Source organism: Pleuronectes platessa, chromosome 8 (genome assembly GCF_947347685.1).
Source record: "Pleuronectes platessa chromosome 8, fPlePla1.1, whole genome shotgun sequence".
Taxonomy (NCBI): Eukaryota; Metazoa; Chordata; class Actinopteri; order Pleuronectiformes; family Pleuronectidae; genus Pleuronectes; species Pleuronectes platessa.
Window position 1 is genome coordinate 15935573 of NC_070633.1, and position 24141 is coordinate 15959713.

General features: G+C 42.8%; 1 protein-coding gene across 3 annotated transcripts in view; it reads right to left on the reverse strand.

Moving 5' to 3' along the window:
* Positions 1-24141, reverse strand: part of mid2 (midline 2) — a 94202-nt gene that overhangs the window by 56617 nt on the left and 13444 nt on the right. For 2 of the 3 annotated variants that reach the window (XM_053428076.1, XM_053428077.1), the window contains exon 2: positions 14246-15135. In XM_053428076.1, the coding sequence (XP_053284051.1) occupies positions 14246-15079 (834 nt within the window). In that variant the 5' untranslated portion in view covers positions 15080-15135. Of the gene's footprint in view, positions 1-14245; positions 15136-24141 lie in introns of those variants that run through there. The other variant, XM_053428078.1, reaches the window with a different exon arrangement.

A 24141-nucleotide genomic window follows, 5' to 3' on the forward strand; every position in this document is an offset into this window, starting at 1 on the left:
AATGCTCTCATATATGCAACATTTATATAAAAGCACATGCCATGGTGTGTGGGTTAAAATCTAGGTTGAGAATATGCTGCCTGCTGAAGGGGTTCATATTGCAAAATAAAGCATTATTATAGACAGTAGGAAGGAGGAGGCACGGACGGCTCTGACGTAAAGCATCTGATTCCAAGGCAACTTTTACTGCAGCCTCAACTTTAGCCTCCACAAAACCTTTCTTCTTTAAGACTTTTGCTTATCTTGACAGATCACAGCGTGGTTTTAACTCAGTTGGCCAGCAAATATATACTCCCCCCATTTCCCTGCCTTTCCGATTAAAACTCTTGCTTTTGCACAAATCCAGTTTATTGTGTGATTTGATTGCCTCGTAACCCGCTGAAAAGTTCCCTGAGCTATATGCACTTTGCAGAGAAACAGTGAGATTTCCACTCTGAGGCATTTTATCTCACCCACCACAGTGTAACCCCCTGTCGGGCCCGGCGGGCGTTCAATTGTAGAACAAAACAAAACCTGGCTCTCATCTGCCCGGGCGTCAGTCAGCAAATAACACGTATATACATACACACACACACACACACACACACAGACACACACAGATGGAGGCAGTGGTCAGTGACAAGACAAAGTGTCTCCATTAGTATCAAAGCAGCTCTGTCCACCTTAACAGATGGGTTCGCTTCCTTCAAGGTGGGCGGAGTGATTTATTCTGTCTCTACTGTACTTTGCCTTATCTAATTGGACCGACTGTGCCCAGGAAGCAGCACAGTAAATCATGTCACTATTATTTATTTATAACTGAGGTCATGTAACAGTAGCACTGATGGCAGCTACATAACGTCTATATAAATGACACCTGTTACCATACCAGCTGCTGGTAGGGGACCTGAAACCTGAGATGGACACTTCAGCAAGACGAGGAGGAAGTGAAAAAAAAAGAGAGAGAGAGGCGATGTGAGAAAAACGAGATTGATTGAACGCGTAAATGTTCATGGCGTCCCGCAGATGTTCTGGTGTTAGTCGGCCTGTCACATGTTACACTACAGGTTCATGTGGTGGGAATCCCATCGCCAGCAGACTTAAGGAAATGAAAAATTCCTAAGGCATGACAGCCAGAGAGCAACATGCCATAGCTGAGGCTCAACTCCACTGCCCCTGCATTCCTGATTTGTCCAGGCACCAGAGTCACAGAACGAGAAGACCCTTTTGTACAGTTTCTGAACACAGGGGAGACGCATTCCCTGCGTTCCTGCAATCCTGCACGCTTGTTTTTTCTGGCGTCAATATCTGGACCAAACATTCCTGTCTCTACGACTCCCCGGGGAGCTGAACTTCCTCTGCATGACCCCAGCACACAAGAAACTGCCAGGGACGTGTTCGCAGATGAGTGACGTCAGGATCGGGAGGATGGAATTAGCTTCTGCATTTTAGTGAACACAATCTTTGTTGCACTGTTAGTTCAGCAGGTTTTACACAACAAATCTGGTCTGAAGAAGTTTTGGCTCAATAAATACTGAACAAATCAATGCAATAAAACATTTAAAAGAAATAATGATTTTTGTCGGAATAGTAAAATCTAATTAAAATGAAACAACCACATGCAGAATGGAAGAAATAAAACGGCACAACAGATATAGTCTCTATAATAACTTCTCTCGGAGGTGGTTGAGGTTTTAGGACAATTAAGGTCTCAGTAATAAAGAGAAGTAATGGTATTGGCTGGGTGGCTTTTACGAGTACAGGCAGCTGCAGCACATTCCAAAGGGAAATCTCGAAAGAAGTTATACAGAGCTAAAACAGCCAGTGCTATCAAATGCAGAGACGACCGGTGTCTTTGTTTTTATACTGCATGTGGATCGACTTTTAAAACTTTGGCCATCTTCTTAAATCTCATTTACGCAGACAGATCAATTAAGAAAATAGACGTAATTGAAACTAAAAGGAAAAGTCTACATTGCTGGTGCGTGTTTGTCAAATCAGAATCGTGACCCACATGGTGACTCCCATAGGACGACAGGATTTCCCCCTGGTGGCTGGCTGCGGTAGAGATCATAAACCCTGCCTCCTCCATGTTAGCACAAGAGACATCGACCAAACTAAAGAGTCAAAATACATGTCAAAAGGTTTGATGCTGTATAAGTGAGGCTCACTCATGATTCGTCGAGCTTGTGTATTGACAGGACTTTGACACGGCAGCTCAATCCATCCTACCGTGATTAACCCCCGAATCCCTCTGCATATTAAAGCTCCATCTATATACAGTCAGTGATAACTACATGTTAGTGCTGCATGCACGACCTTAGATGCACACGTTGTTCTGACGCGTCTTCTCTGTGGAGCTGTAGTGGAGCGGATGGCGGCTGCAGCTGTCACCACTACACTGTCCAGAGAGGATAGGTGATGTGTCCCTTTTTAGAAGCCATAAAAGGGGCCCTGCGTGCTATTAAGCATGCATCAGCACCCCACATCGGCTTTAAGAGCGGGACACTGGAGCACAGCGCTGTTAACCTGTGTTCTCAGTCTCCCTTCCACATGAAATGTACAAGCTCCCAGATAACGACACATCACAAAGTCAGTTCACAGACTTATTGTCCTGCTGCCCGCTTCTCCCAGCTCCCGCGGCAGAACTCTGTCCAAAATCCTGTAAATCTATAAATCTTGTACATCATGAACTGAAGTTATAATCTCTGGTGCCCCTCACACAACACAGGTTCATTTGAGGTGTACAAGTCCCAAAGCAGTTTAGAACCCAAGCCCCAAACTGCTAAATACAGGAAACACAACTTTTTAAATGTACAATCTAAACACATGCAGACATTTTCTATTTTCTACCAGAAACAATGGTTGTATTTTCTACATTGATTGACTTTTGCCTGCATGTTCAGATCCAGATTATAGTAAATGTGTGTTTGGAATTGGTAAAACTCTTCCCAACTTGTTCTGTTGTTTCCTAAATGAAAAAACTTAATGACAATCAATGCAAACGTAACTGCAAAAAACACACAATCTTCTTTCCTACTCAAACCTGTATATTTGTCAGCGTGACTGTGTTAGATAATGATGCTAATTATTATATTGTGTGCAAGTATTCCGAGTGCGCGTGTTTCAGGAAGCGGTGGATTCATGAGATTGGAACGCGGTGGAGAACATTTCTGTCTAAGGCAGCTGTGTCAGAGACTGAGCCTCAAGATGGAGAAAAGTGTGGGAGATTAAAATTCTGCTCAGCTTTGCCAAAGCAACCAACACATTCTTAGAAATCCCTGACTAGGCCTTTTCTTTCTCCTCAAGATAATGTCAAAATAAAACATTATAAACGCAATCAGTCGTGGGTCACTTTGGATAAATTAGTAAATCTAAATATAATCCCTGTCCATAATCCAGAGATGTGTTATAGTTAATTACTTTCTCAGATGGGACAAGGTGCAAGGTCTTTAAAAAAAACAAAAACATTACAGGATGATACTTAACCTCAATAATGAATTTGAGTGTTGTATCTTCCATTCTGCAACTAAACAGCCTCTGCTATAAAACAATAATGATTCAGATATCAAATATCTTAGGCTGAATATTTTTAACTATCGGAAAAACTCTATCTCATGTCTCTCTTGCAGTTTCTTACCGAGCTGTCTGCTGCTGACGTATGGAGGAAAATCACATTCCTAAGTAATGACAGAGATCAGACAGAAAATCTGGAAAGAAATTCATCAACTGCAAATATCCTTCTGGATTAAATCTTCTCCTTTATTTCACAGTTTTTTTTTCTCTCTCATCCAACCGATTCCTGACTGACCTTCAGACCAAAGTCATTCTGCTCTGACACTTTAATGGTCTTGCTTAAGGTGAAAAATGGTGGCCTTGTGAGAGGATAAGAAATGCTGCCTGAGTGACATCAGAGCAAGAACTGAACACAGCTCAGATTTCAGATGATGGTAAAGAGGCAGGAGTGGTGTCGCACTAACTTAAGGCGTCATGGCCCACATCCACTTCTGGTCTTTTGCTGCCTTAAACGGCCTGTGTCACTGAGCTCTTCTCCTCTCTGCTCTGAAAGGGAAATGATGCGTTTTACATTTCAAGCAGCTGCAATACTGAAGCTGCGAGAAAAAGAGAGCAGCTGTCTTCGAGCCAAAGCTGAAGTGGACAGAGCCTCTGCTTCCAAAAATGACGAGCACTAAACAGGGATAATGTACGATGAGAACTATCGCCAAGTCAAACAATGGATTGGGAAATGAGAACCAGTTCCAAAAAACAAGAGACACTTCTAGTTGCAATCTCTGTTAAAAGCTGATGTTTCAACTTAAAGAGCAAAGTTGCCATTTTACGTAACCAACAGACATGGAGAAACATTAGCATTCATTTGAATCATATATTTGTCAACCTGATGTAACTTGGTTGTTATTTTGGTTACCCTGAAAACAGCGGCTGCAATCGTCACTGATCAGAGAAGCGACAGTGAAGTGAATCGTGAAGTTGTGTCGGCCACAAAACTGAAACAATGACCTGAAAAATGCAGCAAAGTTCCACAGAGCGAAGGAGAACTCGAAGGGTCGGGGGATAATTAAATCTGTTTTTCATAATTTGAACACCCCTCACATTATACTGGTTTCATCCATTATTAATACACAAATATCGACTAAAGTAGCAATAGACATACATTTTAAAGTAAAGGAGTTTCAAGTTAATTGTAGAACTTTGGCAAACAAGCAAACCAAAAAGTTACTTAAAAGAATAATAGAAATAGTTAAATGGGTGACTATTCAATGAGCCTTTTTAAAATTCCCTTTTCAGCCTTCTGATACTTCAAATGATTTATGGCTGTTATAAACCATGATTACTGCTCTGCTGGTGAAGCTCAGAGAACAGTGACCACAGAGCTATTTTAAGTTTTGGGGATGAATCAGAGGTCCCTGTCGTTCCTCAGGCCAGTGACAACGTGCTATTCGTCTCACACTGGTGTCAATAGTCCAAACTGAACAATCTTTCCACTGGTGACACACTATTCCTGCCTGGCAGCCTCACAACAGGATGTGGAGTTGATCACGCTCGCAGCCCAGGCAGAAAGGAAGCACATGCACAGACACCAAAACATACGCTGGAGGAGAGAATAGAGAGTTTCATGCTGACATTCCACTCTCAGTGTAAATACTCCTTTAATTCTTTGCTGCCTTTGTCCCAAAGGCACAAGACATAATTAGACAACTGTTATATACCCGTCGACTTTATCAAACTTTCACGATCTGACAAATTCCCCAGAAACACGGAAATGTAATTTCTAAATCAGGCCTGGTGGTGATGTTGTTAGACTGCATGTGTCATCAGTTTCCTCATAGCCCCTCCCTTCTCCTCGTATAAATGTGATCTGTGCCACAGATTGCTGCAGATTAATACCAGGAAGTGCTTACTCAGATATCGCAGTGAAAATAACGTGGCACTGTCTGAAAGAGACGGAGTCAAAATGCTCAGAAGTCAAAACGAAAAATTACATCAGCAAGAGGCAAGAAGAGTTTTCCACTGTTGATTAATGTGTAAATCCTCTTATGTTGTGCTGAGCTGCTGCCAGCCATTTGACTCAAATACATAAATAGTAATGAGTTTATGATCAGCCATGCATTATGATGCACCGTGTTGTACACAAACATTCAGCTTCTGCAACAAAATAAGACACAACATATACAAATCTCAATCTGGCATGCATGGATGCATATGTTTCCGTGGTAGAAGGGACAGGGGCGCACATCTTGCATTTATCAGCTCCTTAGTTAAACAGATTTTCTTTGAGTGCCAAAAGTGTCAGAGGCTCAGCTGAGCTTTGCTAAGTTGTCAGCTTCTTACAGCTTCACACTAAAATACACACAAGGCTGAAAGTTTAGGTTTTAAGCTGAAAAAGGCAAGAGAGGTGGCAAAAGGAAGAAAATTGTGCAGGGGTCAACCTGCATGGATTTAAAAAACAGATATTGGGACCCAGGCTGAGGTTGATCCTCCTTAATATTTGTGCTGATATACAGTGTTTTTTAAGTGTTCTATTTGCATTCTAACAAAAAAATCCGAGCAGAGTGTACCAAGGAATTATATCCCTGGGAGCGTGATAAATCCTCTAAAACAGTGTTTACACCACGTGACAATAAAACTCTATAAAGATTTAATAAATATTTGAGGCTCCTCCAGACGAGGAACACACATTTGATATTATAAGATTTACTTGAAAAATCATTTATATTCAGAATAAGTGAATCATATATATAATCACACCAAATTATAATACACCTAAATGATACCCATAATTGCAGTGGCTATATGCAGTTTTTTTGACGCGGGTACACCTCCTCCTCTCCCAGTGCCAGCAGAAGAGTTGTCTTTGTATTAGTGAGTCATGCTCGGGGTCATGAATGTGTCTGTAATCAATGCTTTGGAAGCAGGAAACACAGCAGGAGGAAGCACAGTGGAGACCAGTGACAACGTTAAGATGGTTGGAATTTTTATATTATTTACTTCCGTCCCCCTTTCAAATTCAGCTGCCAATCGCCAGAGGATGCTGAGCCAGCGTCCACGCTACCAAATAACGAAAAATAATACGAAATTGGCACGTTCACCCGTGTGTCATACTTTAATTAATGCCAATCGGAGCTAGAGCCCAGAAGACACGTCTCCTGCAGAGTCATTTGACCGGGGAGTGAATGATGACTCTATCCATTCCTGTTGCAGACAAAAGCCAAATGTTAGTGGGTGTTTTTGAAGAAAGTTAAAACAAGTAGAAATTACTGTAAACTTATTGCAGACTTTACTGGCACCTAGGTAGGTGTCAGTTCACTGAACTGACAACACTGACAGCACTGCTGATAAGCACCTTAGGAGAAGCTGCATTATCTACTCCAGATGACTCGTTTCAGGGGAGCCTCCGACAGCAGTGATTATCAGCATCATGATGCCTGAAGTGAGAAAACCAGGTGAACCCTGCTCTGGTTTTATGGAGGTGAGCAGAGGCATCAGATAATGGATTAATGGATACATTTATACATCGTTCTCAAACGTACACACAGCCGTCAGAGAGGAGCAATGTGAGTTATTTCCCTCCTCCCGTGATGCGTTGTATCACTGCTGACACCAAAGCCCTTAAAAGCTTTCCACTTGCATTCTGCATAAATTGTGCATATGCATGATGCAATGGCCGGGAGTGACTTGATAAGCTTTCTTTTATCATGACCCACTAAATTTGATGATATGCTGGTTTGATTAAAGCAGCTTTTCACAGCACATGCATGATGCATCGACAGGACGCCAGTGAAGTGAAGTATAGGCTCTGGCACATCCACAAACACGTGCACACGTCCTGATGCCCATTAACGCATGCAGGCAGAGAAGCAGCATGCACACACACTAAAAGCTTTCAACTGGAGTCTTGGCGGCTGCGTTAGCATGACTCATTATGCACCATCTTCCACTGTTCTCCAGATAGAGCCATGATTTCCCTTGGCATCACACACTCAGCTCCCAATCACTCCACACATGTCAGACCTGCTTCGAGACACACACACACACACACACACACACACACAATTGTATACCCTCCTACACACGAAACACACTGGAGGGCTGTGAGTCTCCCTCTCACCAGCAACATAAGCGGCTGCAGTGGGTGTGTGGGCGCCTGAGGGCGGAGAGGAGTGGGGGTCACCTAAAACAAGACGGACCGACTAGAGGCCAGATGAGGGAGGGGGAGAAAAGGAGTGAGAGAGAGCAGGTGGAAAGGATGTTATTTGTGTACCTGCATTCGCAAAACTAGCGCATAACAAGGCTGCCTTGTATTGCTGTGCAGCGCTGTTTGCAGTGTGCTACCAATATCATCCATAAAGTTGTTAGTGTCCATGCAGAGAGTCAGATTCCATAGTTTGAGAACTAGTCTTTCATTTTTCAATCTATGTACCAGTCACTTGCAATCTATTGCATCTGAGAGCGAAGTTGGTGCATGTGCAGCCCTGCTGCTGCCAGGGTTTAAGAAATGCTGCAGAGAAAGAGTAACAAACTTCATGGATCTCGCCATTTATTTGGATCTGCGTCAAAATGTATTATTCTTACTTGGTGACAGTGTTAGAGGTCGAGGACAAAGAGGGGGGGGGTCAAAATAATTTGAAGGTTGTCCGTGTTTGCAAAAAGAAACAGATAGGGGGAGAAGAAAAATCCAGTTTGGCTGAGCACTTCACATGGCAGCCTTTGTAATTTCCTCGTAGAGACATTACTGCCAGTGGCATATAATCAGGTTAGGTGAGCCGAACCCGTATTTTGTGTTTTGGCCTGTATCTGTGGAAATAGAGGTGGGACACGAGGGTGGGTGTGATTAAATGCTTGTGATCATGCACACGTGTGATAACTCCCTGCTGGAATTAGCAAAGTAAAAACTGTATATATGGTGGCGCAGTCAGCAGCAGGAGCAGACGGGCTGCACAGTAAAAGTTTGCAGACAGTGGCTTAAAGAGCTTAGACGGAAAGGAAGTAGAAGATGGGGAGGGGGGGGGGGGGAGCGTTAAGCAAGCAAAGAAAGCAAAAGGGTAGAGAGGGGGGGGGGGCTTCAGTGTGCTATGACTCGCTTCTTCCAAATTGGGAATTAATCCAATAATCGCCTGGAAATATGTAACATAGCTCATCATCCTTCTCATGTGCAAAGCAGAATATCATCTAGTGCAAGTAAGTGGGAGACCTGTCAAGACACTGGAGACACACACAGACACACACACTCACACACAGACAAACACGTACACACACAATGACAAGTGACAAATCCCACTGCTGTAGCGTTAGCATACATGTGATGCCGCAGGAAAGTCAAACATCACAAGTCTTTAAGTTTATCTGCCGCTTATGTCGACTGTCGGTCTGAGTGTCACGACTGTCAGCGGTAAGCTTTGCCGACATGTCAGCTCATTAGCACTTGCTGCTGTAGCACACACACACACACACACACACTTCAAGGAGCCAGAGAGTCAGTAAATGAACTGCTAGTAATACCGAGAAGAAGAGAAGGACGATTTCTTATTCATATGATGTGTTGAAACTATATCTGCCTTAGTCTTGTGTCTTTATCAGCTGATCTTTTCTGTGTCTTTATTCTCCGTTCAGCTTCCTCTGCACCTCTAGCTGTAATTTGTGTACCTGTATATCATCAAACAAGGACTTGGGCTCTTCAGATACTGTTGAGTCCCATCACTGTCACAATGATGTGGGCGACTGAGGTGCAGGTCACTACGTTGAAAATTTCTCTGATGGAGCAGAGTAAAAAAGAAAACACTGACAAACAAACAAAACAATTTTGTAAGATTGTAAAGGTGACATGTAAATGATCTGGACGTACAAAATAATGCATTTTTGAACAAGTCGCCTGGGACTGTACTGTGTCTATGAAGCCAGAGCCAGCGGACTGTTAGCTTGGCATATCATGATGACTGGAGACAGCGAGTGTGCTGTGGTCCAAACCCCCAAAACTCCACTTAACAGCGATCCTGACATTCACTGTTAACACTTATCTGCTTCATCACTGGCTTTGCAAATATGCTAAGCTAACCAGCTGCTGGCTCCAGCTACGTAGTTTACTGTACACATTTGAACACTATTCACACCGAACCCTATTCTCATGAACACAGCAGCTACTTATTTCTTGTAGATTTCGCAGATCAGTGTGCTGCATCAAAGCCACTCAAGTATGTCACCTCTTATACTGCATGTTTAGTGGTTGCAACATCAACTTCATGAATGCAGATTAAAGTGAAGTAAATTTTGACCAATCATTAATCCAGAGTGATGCAATCTCACATTTCGAGTTAGATTTTCTTTTCACCTTGCAGTGCTCCTTCAGATGTATGACTTAAGTCCTGTGCAGCACACACTTTTTTAATTTGCTCTACCCAGCCTCTGGAACGCGATGATGCACTGCCACAGCATTTGCCTAATTTAAATCCTAATGAGGCTGCAGTACAGACACTTCCAGAGCAGCAGGTGATGAGCTATTCTCTGCTACGACTGGATGTATCTTAGCTGGAAGTGGTTTCTTTGAATCTGATTGTGTGAAAACAAATTAAAATCTAAAGTGCAGTACCTTTATGCCGCGGGTCTTTTAAGCGAATCAAAGTAAAACACTATTAACAAAGTCTGCCAGATATAAGACACAAAATGTCTTTGCTTCAAAGAGCTCTGCTTAACGGCTGCTGAGGGAATTAAGTCACTTCCCTGCAGTTTCATCTGTGCCACATTCTGTCTCTTACAGCGCCGGCACTTGTCGGCATTTTCTCTCCTGAAATATCCACCCGCCGCCTTGCCCGGGGGAAGCTTACCTTTCCCATTATGTGTGAGAAATCATTTTGTGACAGTGCAGCACCCGGCGTACACAGCACACAGAGGAAGTGGAGGCAAGCGAAGGGTAATCCAGAGGTCAGAGATCAAACCGAGGGAGGAGGAGGTCAAACGGAGGCTACAGAGTGACATTTTCTGTTAGTGTTATTGACGAATGGGCCATTAGAGAGGCTGATTAGGGAACTACAGAGGTCCAGTATACAGCAATATTAGTTACATATGACTTGAAGCTCAATCAAGAGTGTTTTAATGGATAAAGGACAAAAAAGAAAAAGAGGATGCAGCGCAAGACATATATTACTCACATCTTCCATGATTAGCTTTGCACAAACCGGACTCCCTCTCCTCCGCTCTGCCACGAGCGAGAAGAGGATTAGAAGTGAGCTGCCACTGGTGAGCTGAGCCTCAGCTCGGACTGGGCCCCGTCTCCTCCCAGATTTTGGGCCGACTGGGGATTTCAAAGTCCAGAATGTTCAAAGCCTTGGACGGGGAACGTTCAAAAGAACCACAGTCGGGCACGACGTGGAGAGGAGGAGTAGAGGGGGGGGGAAGAGCTAGCTACTTACAGCAGCGCTCTCCCACAGTATGTAGAGGATGAGGAGACCGAAGGTGGAGCGAGGAGGGTACACCCAAGGGCAAATGCTCGTGAAAATAAACTGCGAGGCAGGTCGACGAGAGGTGTTGAGCAGGTGGAATTCTGCTGACATGTTGAAGTAAAACTGAAAGTGAGAGGCAAAGTTTTGGGTGGAGCAAATCATCAATAATACAGGACCAGGAATAGCATTGGGACTAAAATAAAACTGATGTTTTATGCCGCGGAGCACATCGCCGCTGTTGTTGTGTTCACCTCAGGGACCCAATGAGATGGGTTTTTGTCGCATGTGGAATGTTAACAGTGCCACTGGAAACGGTGCTCACATATTCTTACACCCACACTTTTGTACTGTAGAGCGACAAAAAAGCCCAAATGCTCCGTGCCAAATGGAGCATTTCAACAAAACCACACACACTGTAGAGAACACGCCTCTCTACACAGATACGGCCCCCCCCCCAAAACTGCCAGTGAAGCACTTTCTCAGGTGTCCACTTCTACACAATGACATTCATTTCACACAATGAAACAGTGGAAACGCCCTCACTCCCTCGGCACTGAAAACATCACAGGAATTTCTATAATCTACAATGATCTACAGTAGGTAAGTAAAGCAGCACGTCAACACATAGGAGATTAACGTTCTGACGACTGAGATAATCTGCACAACATTCAGTATAAACTATTTGTTACACTTTGCTTTGCATCTGCTACTTCCACCCTTTACCCTTTCAGAGCACCATTAATCATGTCAATGTTTATTTTAAAAGCACTTTAAAAACAACCACAGCCGACCTTAATGTTGGACAGGCTTTAAATAACAAACCTAAAATAATTAAAAAGAAATATATAAACAGAGCCTACATAGAGAATACAAAAGCAATAAAACATTTAAGATCATTTATTTGAGAATGAAATCGAGGTCTCAAACTCAACACAGATTGAAAGCAACTGAGAAGTAATGGGCCTTAACCAGTGATGTGAACTGGTTCCGATGTGGACTGGCAAACTGTTCCAGAGATGAGGGGCAGCCACTGCAAAAGCCTCCATCTCAGCATCAGGTTGGTCGACCTCAGTGATCGTGATGGAGTGTGAAGGTGCATCAGGTCAAAATCTTAGAATCAATCTTGAATTTGACAGCAAGCCAGTGTAATGTGATCACGCTCCCCTTTTCCAATTAGAAGGCAAGCAGCTGCGTTTTTTTAATTTATTACCGGAGACGACAAGGAGGCGACTGTTCTACGTGAGCAAACAGGGAATTACACCAATCAAACTGAGGGGTGATAAAAGCAAGACTAACTCTCTTCCATCCATCCATAATGCAGTTCCTTTAAGGGTCATTGGGGAAGCTGGAGCCATTCCCAGACCAGAGGTGGGTAACAAGCTGGGTGGGACGCCATCGAAAACAAACAAAAACATTCACACTTATGGTCAATTTAAAGTCTCCAATTAACCTAATCCCAATCTGCATTTGGTTGGACTGTGGGAGTAACCAGAGAAAATCCAATCTTGAAAGACCCTGGCCCAACCAGGATTGAAACTGGGAACCCTCTTGTGAGGCGACAAAGCTAATCACTGCACCAATGTCCATTCATTATCTATATCCAAAAATGATGAAAAGCTATTTTGCCAATCTAATTTAAAATCAGCTGCAGGCCGCCAACGGGTTCAAAGTGATGTCATACTCCTCCAGCAGGTCGGATCGTATAAAAACATATGACCTCAGTCGTCCTTTCATAACTGGAATTAGAGTTATCTCTATTAGACAACGGGGCATATACTTACACCTGGATCTCTACATTAAATTTCATGTCTGGTGAGTATGTAAATTTCTGTTCCTAAATTAATATGGACACAGAGTGAGGTTTTACCGCTGTAATTTTTGGTTTGGTGATCTGTGCAGATGCATTATAGAAAAATAAAAAACACCACGGAGCCTGTTATATTATTCCCCCGTATGCTAATTTAGCTCAAGTGTTGTGTTGGAGGAAGGAACTCCTCAGAATGATTCTGTCAGTTGGTTTATTATACCAATAACGATGCTTATTAGCAGAGTATCAGGGGTGCATGAAAACAGTTTAACTGTCATAAAGCCTTAACCAGAGTGTTAACTAGTAATGAGGGGCTTCCTTTATGCCAGTAAACAATAAAAAGCCCTTCCTGATGGCTATTAGAGTTTGAGAGAAGCTATCCAAAAATAACCATCCACTTTAAATATCTAATAGTTTATCGTCCAGTTTGTTAGACTGCAAACTTCTGACTTTTTCGCCCATTTTGGAAAGACTGAAGCATGTTGTGTATAACAACATTGTGTATACTGACTGATTAGTCCAAAAATTATATTAAGATAAAAAATGTTCATATCACTTGATACCAATAATTATGATTAATAGTCATTGTTGTTCCTTTGAGACAGATTTTGTGTCTCTGTGAAAGAGTGAAAGTTGTGGGTTTAAAAATTCCTAATTAGCAGAAAATGTAGAATAATTCATAGGTTCTACCTCCTCACTGTGCACAACATTATATGAATATGAATATGTATTCAACCTTTGTTATTTGATAAAATTATAATGATGATGACATCTATATGTGAATCAAAGTTGATATGTTGTTTTCTTACCCAGCCCTAATGTATATGCACTTTCACTTGACCAGTAAAAGTTTGAGAGCAGCTGCTGTGTCTGGCCGCTTTAGGTCTTTAGTGATGGAATTAGCAGCAGCTAGTGCCTCTCTCTGTTCAGTTCCACCCTGATTCAGCAGTCCTGCTCTTTTCGCAGAGCCTCTGAAAGCGAGGCAGCCACAGGGAATGCCAGCTCATCGACTATTGTCGCACGGCCTCCCTACTGCTCTCCCTCTCTCTCTGCCCTTCTAGTCAGTACATCCTCCCAATTGTCCCTTTCTCTCTCTCTCTGTTTGGGATCTGTCTTTCTGTTCTACTTGCTGAACAAAAGCCGCTGCGAGTGTGTATGATGCAATTGTAGCTGTACCAAAAGTTCACAGTCAACAGAAATGCACAGAGTGAACATCCCCAAGGTAGGGATGGATGGATTAAAGATTTTTTGCTGTTTGGCAAACTGCAAACAAAGATATCACAGCTGAAAGTTGCAGGCTGTGTATGAGACCCTCAGTGTCCGGGTGGGAATGGGCTCAATGCTCAGGAGTAAATCATAATTTCTCTTTCAATCAAATCGTTTTACCAGTTGTGACTTACCTTCACTATCACACAAGTCAAACATGAAAAAAATGAGGCCAGGACATAGAAATTGTTGCTGATCTGACTTCATGCTTTGTAAAGTGGAAAGGACACGAGGAACTAACCTTGAGCTTGTCAAAGCGCTCGGTGAGCGAGGACACCTGGTGCTCTCGGTGGCGCCCCACCAGCTTGCAGAGTGCACAGATGAGCTGGTCGTCCACCAGGCAGTACATGTTGACCTTCTCATTCTCATGCTCCAGACAAGTCAGGCCACGGATGTGCGTGTCTGGCACCGGCTCCACCAGGCGGTGGCTGGTGAACGGCTTCTTGTTGGGGTGTGTCGCACGCAGGCAGCGGTCACAGTACGACACCTCGCACGTGACACACGTCTTGACGGCTTCCCGCGGCGGATCCTGCTCGCAGAACTGGCAGCTGATGCGTGGATCCATTTTGGCAACGACAACCGGGCTGTGGTTGGCGTTGGTGTGGTTCACGTGATTGGTGTGGTTGGTGTGGTTGGCGTGCGGGTGGGAGTGGCTGGAAGTGGCCGGGCTGCCGCGGGCGCTGCTTCCACTCGTGCCACCACCACCGCCGCCAACCGTCCCAGCTACTGTACCGCTAATGGTGGCGGTGTAGGGCCGCTGCGGCTGCAGGCGCCGGCTCTCAGTAGGGGAGTTGGGGCCACTAAGGGAGGCCTTTTGAAAGCGGTCAATGATGTTCTGCAGCGTCACATTGCGCTTAAGGCCCTCCAGCCCGCGGTGATTCAGCGTGATGACGTAACGGCACGTTGGGCACTGAAAGGCCGAGATCGACTCGAGGGGCTTGCTGGTGGAGCAGTGGGACACCAGGATGCGGTGGGCACAGTTGAAGCAAAGACTGTGAGCACAGGGCAAGAGCAGGGGATCTTCAAATAACTCCAGGCAGATCGGGCAGGTCAGCTCAGACTCCAGTGTTTCCATCTTCAGTTAAACCAATCTGAAGGTGACATCAATTCCCACAGAAGCTGGCCAGTTACCTGCATGAAGAGAAAAGATATGCATCAATATTTCGGTCGCTATTTACATATAACTACCAGTATCTAGTATCCACACTGAGCTGTGCAGGTTCAGCAGAAATCATTCCGAACAAACGTATTTGAACTACTTCTCAGCTGCTCGGCTTACAACTGGAGACTCGCAGCAGCCTTCAGCACATGACTCTTCCTGCGGAGGCATGTGGGAAGAGGAATGACTGAACGTACAAGGAGGAAATAGAAGTTGGCTGAATGGTCGGGAGGAAGCAAAAATCAATGGAGTGAATAGAAAAGCAGAGAAGAGGAGAGGAGAGACTGATGCACAGCAGCACAAGAAGAAAGAGGAAGTTGTAGAGAACAGAGAGCCTCTGCATTCCTCAACACCCTGACAAACTCTTTACCTTCATTTGTTTTCACTTCCATCTTTCTCCACTCTCCACTGACATTTTGTCTACCTTCTATGGTATATCGAGCAATAAAACCTTAACCCTAAAAACATTTTTACCTTTCAAAGCATATTCCAGACAACACTTCCGAGCCGGACAGTGTAAACATGGCCTGAGTAAAACAGGAGAATTGATTTTCAGATCCTCCCCCTCCTTCTCCAAGACCTCCAAATCTCCGCGCCTTACAGGCTGCATATCAAACTGTCTCCTCTGGGTGGCCTTAAAACCACTGACATGAGAAATCACCAATAACTCCACCACCACACCCCATTCACCCCCTGGTCGCTGATTCACGGGCACAGGAGCGCAGGTTGCCATCTTTTAAAAGAAACAAAGCAGGGGCCGTGAAAATACAGCATTAAACCAGACAACCTCAGATAGCTGATGGTGACAATTTCATTAGGCCAGGTCGAGTTTGAAAGACGGCGCCCGTCATGCAGGGTTAACTGGTGGCGGGCTGGATTCTACTTTTTATAACTCATCAGTAAAAAAACGACCTTTCACTTTTGGTACTCCGGTGAATGACCTCTTTGAAGATAAGGTCATAACACACATAAAAATGACTTAGTTTAGAGATTACAATAAAATACAGGTGAAATAAAGAGGCAGGGACCACAGGACATCGGCAGGTTATTCCTCCAAGTCATATTTCAAAGTGAGGAGATGCTGAGCATGAAATGATTGAGCACAATGGGTGCTTGTCTATAACATTATCCAGTAGCTGATCAAAGGTTTTTTTATTTTGTTTATTTTCCCACTAAGGTTGATTTTTCCATGGTTTCACTTCCGACAGGTAACTGACACAGTACATTTTTTATGAATTTGTTGACAATGTCACATTTTTAAGGGGTAGTAGAAGAAGAGGAACCATTAATTCCTCTGTCCAGTCTGATATAACGTTTATTTGTCAATTTATTTAAAATATTTGTCAGTGGCCATTGCTCAGTTATTCTTATATTAAGAAGCTAACTTGAAATTCAGATTAAACAATGGGTGACCCATTGTTTAAGTCGAAGAAAATGAAGGAACGAAATGCTAGAACTGTTTACTTGTACACCACAGGATGTGGATTCCATCTTTCTTTCCCCCAGGTGCTAAATCTGTCCAAACCTCCATCTCATTTCCTAGTGAACTTTGTCAGTGCAGGCATTGCCATGTTTAAAGCTAGGCACTGTGTTAAGTGTATCATCACCAAAATAAAAATGCAACTACATGAAACTTAAAACATATTGTGTTGTGTTGTGGCCTTAATCAGATAAACCTGAATCCAGATGGTAAACAGTATTCACAAGAATTCTGCTGTGACAAGACGTCGTCCTCATCTGTTACATCATCATGTGAAGGAATATTTAATAAACTGTGTCATCCACAACCTATTTGTATTTAACTCTGTCAAGCTGTGTTTCCATCCTAACATGGTCGTTCAGCAGCATTCACAGGCACCAAGATCTCAGGAACCAGCACAGAGCATCTGAACACAGGCCTGTGTAAAGTCAGAAACGAAGCTGGAAGCCTCAGACTCATTCCCAGCGTCTCCTCTCCTCTGCTGCTCCAGAAACTGTGGCTCGACTCTGAGCAGTGTTCAAAGCAAACATGATTTGAGCAGCGACTAAGTGCTTGAGAAAGGCACTCAACTGAAGAAACTAGTTATGTGCATACAGAGGCTTTGTTACAAAATGCATTATCCATAAATGAAGTGAGTAACTCCTTGCGGGCAATCATGCAGATGTTACACTGATAGAAGCAAATGGGCATTGTGCTTGTCTGCAAATAAGTGTGGGGTGTGTAGGAGTGTGTGTGGGTGGCTGTATACCAGTGTGCGTTTTAGTTACGAGAGAGTCACGCAGATGTGTGCACAAGCACATTATGCCCTCCTCCAATATTCACCTAGGCTGCTTTTTATCAGATGCTTTATGTGGTTGTTATCACACAGTCTGGCCGTGTTAGAGAAACAGAGAGTTCAGTGGTGAGCTAACACACATGAACTTCTACTTCATCTCACCAGCGATAGGTTGGATTTATATCCACTGCAGAGGACAAGATAATCAGAAAAACAGGATGAGGGAGGAGGAGAGGTGACGGCAACTTTCAAGAACTGTTGATGACAAGTAAGGCCGCTGGCCCCTCGGTCTGAGTGCTCAAGGTACAAATATGATATAATGATATGACAATAACCTTTAGCCTTTACACTGCACACAATCAATAGACTGTCCTTTTCATTCGATCCAATGTGAGAAAAATACATAATTTCATTCAGAGCGATAAAAACTCGAAACGTCTTTAGTATAGAATAATTGAAACTACAGCTACGACTTGATAAGATATTACAAATGACAAATTTACACACAAAAAAAATGACGTTAAAATATTCAGTGAGAAGGCTTGGAATGATTGATAGCAGCTTGAGGCTGAACAACAATTTCATTCTACTGCTATCGGGCATAAAATATGTCAACAACAGGAAACACGGCTCATATCTATGAGGCTGAGTCACTCACTACACACAGTCAAGGACATCAGGTCATTACAGGAACAGCTGATCTTTAATCTGGGAGCAGCTAAAGCTAATGCAACAAAGATCAACAGTGTATATTGTCAAACCATTCATGATCACCAGTGAGGCTTGGGCTGCATTTTTCTATCTGAACCCGTCTGCGCCTAAGAGAAAACTAACCGAGCCCTTTTTTGGTGTTTGAACAGAACCCGATTCTGATATAGTTCATGTAAGCTGGCGTGACACTGTCCCTGACACACATGGGTATTGCCTGTGTCCCTGACTACAGACATGTGCAGTGTAAAAAATCATCCAACCCAGCGTGACTGACCTGAAACTGAATATTATTTAGAATTTTTTTGTCCGAGCCCGACACGGCCCATCTGGTCTCAGTGGGTCCCGACCATAGAGTGTAAGGACAAATGGTTTCCATTTCCTCCCACAACCCAAAAATGAAACTAAATTATCTCTGATGAGAACAGCGCAATCTTGCTGAGTAGCAATCAGGTGTTGGAGCTGCAGGAGCGAGATTCCATCGATACACGTACTCGGTCAATCAGGACTGAGTGTCAGCTTTCAATACAGTATTTCAACTCATATTCAAAAAAAGTAATAAAACCAATTTCATCAGAAGAATGAACCTTGAACAAACATCATTGTGATAATAACTAACACAAATTACAGAAACCATCTTTGAGCAAAATGCATTTGAGATGTACTTTGACTTTTCAGTTTGGTCCAGCTCCCTTTTACTAACACGGAGGAGGTAGAATTTACAACCTATACTGCAGCCAGCCACCAGAGGGCGATCCAGATGCTTTGGCTTCACTTTATGAGGAGCTGTCATGTCGTCCATCTTTACTTACAGTCTATTATCCCAACAGGCTCTGGTCAAGTATCTACTCTACTATTTCATTTGAGAAAATGATTTTCTACAAATCCTGTCTCTCTCTATAATCTGTATCTGACATATAAAACTGAGGGTAAAAAAGAAATCACACAACTCCCACAGCTCCGTTTTTTCCCTCATAGAAACAAACCATATGTTACCAGAACAAGTATGCTGATGAATCGTATCTGTCAAGAAAGCTATATCACAACAAGGAAGCAGAATCTGAACCTTCAATTACTGAGCCGATCAAGCTGGTAGAGTGCAGGGCTATTATATGCTGGATCTTTTTCTTTTTTACAATTCTATTATCATATTCAAACACTGAGTGAATCAGCGGCCTCGGTTTATTCCCCAGGCCAGAGCTGCCTCTGCTGATGTTAATGTGACTGTATTTAACGGAGCATGGTGTTATAATTAACACCGAGCTTTAACTCACCATCAACAGGCCCATTAAGCTTTAGCTATGTCACTCAGGGGAAACAGTGTCGGCTGTGAGGGGAGACACTAATCACCAGCTTTGTGTTAAGATGTCTGGGTGACACTCTCCTGGACACTCGTGTTTATAACCACATTGATAAGACATTCTAATACATTTATAAAGCTTTATAAAAATACTTTTGATTGTTTATATTCATGCAAGACATATTATCTGTCTTGAACCATTGGTCACTGTGTTTTGTGTTACTGTCAGTTTGACATTATCATTAATGGTCTTTTTATATATTTTTTGTCTTGCTCTTTAAGCTACTTATACTAATAAGTCCTCTTGACTGTGTTATCATAGAACTGCTAATAACTGATACTGATATGATTCCTAAGATGTTGTTCTCAAACCCTTATGACCGACAAATGTAATTGAGGCTTAATTATTTGACAGTTTTACCATATACGTAGATGCTGATACAGATATGTCTGCCTGTGTCAGCCTATTTGAGTGTTCTACCAAAACATCGGTAAGGCTTATTGACGTTCATTAGATATTCCATTTAAAAAACTTAAAACAATTTCTAATCTTTTTTTTTTTGTCATCTGTTTTAAATGTTAGAGCAGCCCTGGACATATACAGCATTATGAATGCTAAACTTAAGTAACATCCATCACCACACTTTACAACCCCCTTGGTATAAGGTGCCAAGCTTGACTACAAACATTTGTAGAGTTTTATAAAGCCGATGTAAGACTTTATGATTGTGTTTAAAATGCATTATAGAAATCACGCACACACACACAGCCAAAGCTGCACATTTACAAGCCACACACTCTGTCTCTCTCGCCATTCTTGTTTAGGTGAAGTGTCCCATCTGGAAGGAGAACAGCTTGAGCTGGTGCTTGAGGGCAGAGACACACACAAACACACTGGTTTTTCTGTGTCACTCAGAGCTTTAATGAAACATAGGTAAAAACAAGACAGTTGACATGGCTGATGTCTCAGGAGTCTGTCTGAGAAGGAGGGTTACATAAAAAATCTTCATCAGAGCGCACACACACACACACACACACACACACACACACACACACACACACACACACACACACACACACACACACACACACACACACACACACACACACACACACACACACACACACACACACACACACACACACACACACACACACACACACACACACAGTCAATTCTCATTAACTACTGCTTTGTCTGTTTGCCTCCGACGTTTATAGGCACCTTCAAAATGTGAAACTTCACCTTGATAAAGAGAAAGCATGTTTCACTGTGGGGATGTGGAAGCTGATCTGCTGTCAGATACAGGACATGGAGTGATACTAATACATCCGACTCTGAGAATGAGCTGCACCTGTATGAGCTTTATAGTAGCACAGCAGTCAATCATACGTGCGCTGCCTGCTCAGGTTTGATAAGAGACTGTTTAATAGCATTCAAGCTGTTCCTTTGCTACTGAAGGTTTGTCCAAAAACCTTTTATAATCCTTAAAAATATGTATAGCTAAAGCTGCCTGTAAATAAAAAAAAAAATGCTATTTATAATCTCTATTTATATAATTTCCATTTTGTCAAATTTTATGAGCCCAATTCAATTCCACTTGAAGCACTTACAGAGCAGATCTGTGTAGAGAGGTTCCGTTAGAGCAGATAAATATGGCAGCAGTAATAAATTCCCGACAGTTTAAGAGACTCCTGTCATTTCATAATCTTGCAAAATGTTGAAACAATAAAAGCAGCAGTTTGCTTTTAAAAGCGCAGTCCCCTGGGTACATGGTTACATGTGTGTGAATTCACTTTGTTGACGCATGCACTAGAAGACATTTGTGGAACAGAGATGATTATCCCTGTGCAAACAATCCTCTTGTAAAAACCAGATTGCTCCCTGCTGAATTTGCACTCTAAAAATTGCCGAGCCAGAGAATAGGATCACTGTTCTAATGGGACACTTGATGATGCTTTTGTCTGTGTTGCGAAGGGGCAACACAGACAAAACAAATCGCCACACCCCGACCCCCGGACCACAGTGTATTGTTCAGCAGTTATATTTACATTTAATGGGACCATTGTCGAGAGCGCCCAGGCTCTAATCCAGGCTGTCTGGTTCGTGATAGAAATCCTTATGTTTATTTACAATTTCATATCTACAAGTGTTTAAAATACTGGATAACATTTTTTTTTTTTTTCTACATCTATAGAGAAAGTTATGTTTGTATTAATTCATTTATATTAATGCTCACTGCATCAGGGTAGTTACAGACAAGTTCAACCCTCGAACATAATCTTATCTAATTATTCTAATCTAACAATCCCCAGACAAAACAAATACACAAAAACATATTCTCATTTTTAAATCAGGATACAAAAATACTGGACTTATAATATAATTTGCTGAAACTGACTGGACATAAGAAATAAATTCCTCTCAAAAGTGTTCCCACTTCAAACATAAGAAGGACGAGCTGAGGTGCGTCCAGAGCCACATGCTTAACATCTATCAGCGAGATTGGTTCCCTGTAATGCAGCATAAGTGATAACTTCCAGGAAATGCTATAGACCTGCTTCCGTGCAAGGTTTATACCGAGCATCCATTCATCCAATTACAAATGTGTATCTTTAACTCTTACACACATATCAGGTTACCCCCACGCTTCTCTGCTTTAGTTTTAAAACACTACTGCAGAGATTCTGAGCGTCTCATTCTGATAAGTTTAGAAAGACTGCTTGCTCCATTGTATTTTGTCTGCCTTTTAGTTTGGACAGACTTTTGAAAACAACAATGCAGTCCCCCGCATTCACATCCTGCTTGTTTTTAAATCCTGTTCCTAGCTAAACTTCTTGGTGTCTCCACTTATATGAGGCGGACAACACAAAATGTTTTGGTTAAACCATGTTGGTTTGAAACCCAGTGTGCTCTGGTACAGCAGTTGTTTGCTAGAGGTGTGTGAGAGGCCAGCTGCATTCATGGTATCCATCAGGTTGATTCTCTACAGTTGTATGGGACTAAACAAAGACAGATGCTATTCACCGGACCAGCCCAGCCGCCAGTCTGTGACCTCCATCTGTTGTTATGCAGCGAGCATTCCTCGCATGACTCCGAGCGGGGCAAAAGGTTAAAGATGGAAGTAACAAATGAACGGATTTGTGAAACGGTAAAACATTACTGATTGAAATTTGCTGGCCTGGAAGAAATCTCAAAAATGAAGCTTGACATTTTTATGGAGCAGTGAGGATGTAGACACATGGCTCCACAAGACAGTAGGGATTGATTTCTCTCTCTCCGACTTGCACTCGAACAAAAGAGAGAGCTTTCATTCATGACTTTATGGGGAAACTAAATACCACGTCTGCAGCCGACGCGTGTCCCTCCACAGAGAGAGGCTGTCCTGTTTGAGCAATGATGGTAAAGCTGACACAGTTTGCCGTGAGCCACATACTAATCACGGGTGCACACATTAAAAGACCTAATGAAAACAGCCTCGTGTAGCACGGCTCTATGGACACTTTCATTAGTGACCCGCATACAAACATGGCCATTCACCCTAATCACCTTAGCAGAGCCTTTCAACCTAAATGAACTGGGACATTGTTCGAGTGGATTCAGTGGAACTCAGCTGCTAAGTGGATTGGAAAATGGACATTTTTGGAGCTCAATTCATTTTAGCAGTTGGGGGTTAAAAATACTCACAAGCATAGAAGACGCATGTCAAGACCAGGGACCACTGAGTTTGTCCAGACCAAACTATACTGGTATTCACATGTATGGTTTTGGAAAAAAAAGAAATTGGGCTGATCCAACGTTCCAGTTGACCAGAACACACACACACATAGACACAGACACCCACATACACACACACACAGATACACTTACAGTGTGTGATTATATAAGTGGGATCTAGCAACGCTTTACACTTGTTGTGTTATATTTCCATGCAGATGTCGACAGGAGCAGTGTGTCTCGCTGCAGCTACTTCACAGGATAAAAAGGAATATGTTATCACACAGGAAGCTGGTTTCATTCGGTCCACCCTCATCATTCTTCCTGTCCTTCACCTTTTTCCTATCTCCTTCCCCTTGTCTCTTCTCTTCCTGCCTCCCTCTTCCCCAGTCTTCCCTCTCTCTTTCCTGTTTCCCCCCCCCCCCCTTTCTCTCTCTCTTTCCCTGCAGAGAGACCTCAGGGCGGGCTGGTTTCATCAAACATGTGAATCCTATTCATAGAATGTAAACAGTAATGCAGCCAAGCTGGTGTTTCCATTTCACATTCAGTGCAGTCGGAGCAGGCTGGCTTAAGTTTAACCCCCCCACCGCCACACTGAGGACGAGTCCTATTACTAACCCAATTTCAAAATAAATCTAGAGTGCGTTAGTTGCACTCGGACACATCTGAAGGTATTATGTGGCTTCCATCTTATATCATGTTTGTCTCATCCATTTAGACTAACCCTAACCCTGTTTTCAGAGGAACATTTTTTCATTAAAGTGGGTACGTCTGCTAACACTGCCCTCCATTGATTTACAATTTATACATATCACTCAACTCTGAAACACAGGGGAGCACCGGGGGTGTTCATCCCATCTGTATGTTGACCAGCATGTTTCTCTTCTTACAGATATTTAAATGTGACTGAGTGCTGCTACTATGCCCCACTTCTATATTAAATTAGCTTTACTGGTGAATTTGTGTTTGCTTGGGTTGTTTCTCTGTGTCACTTAAA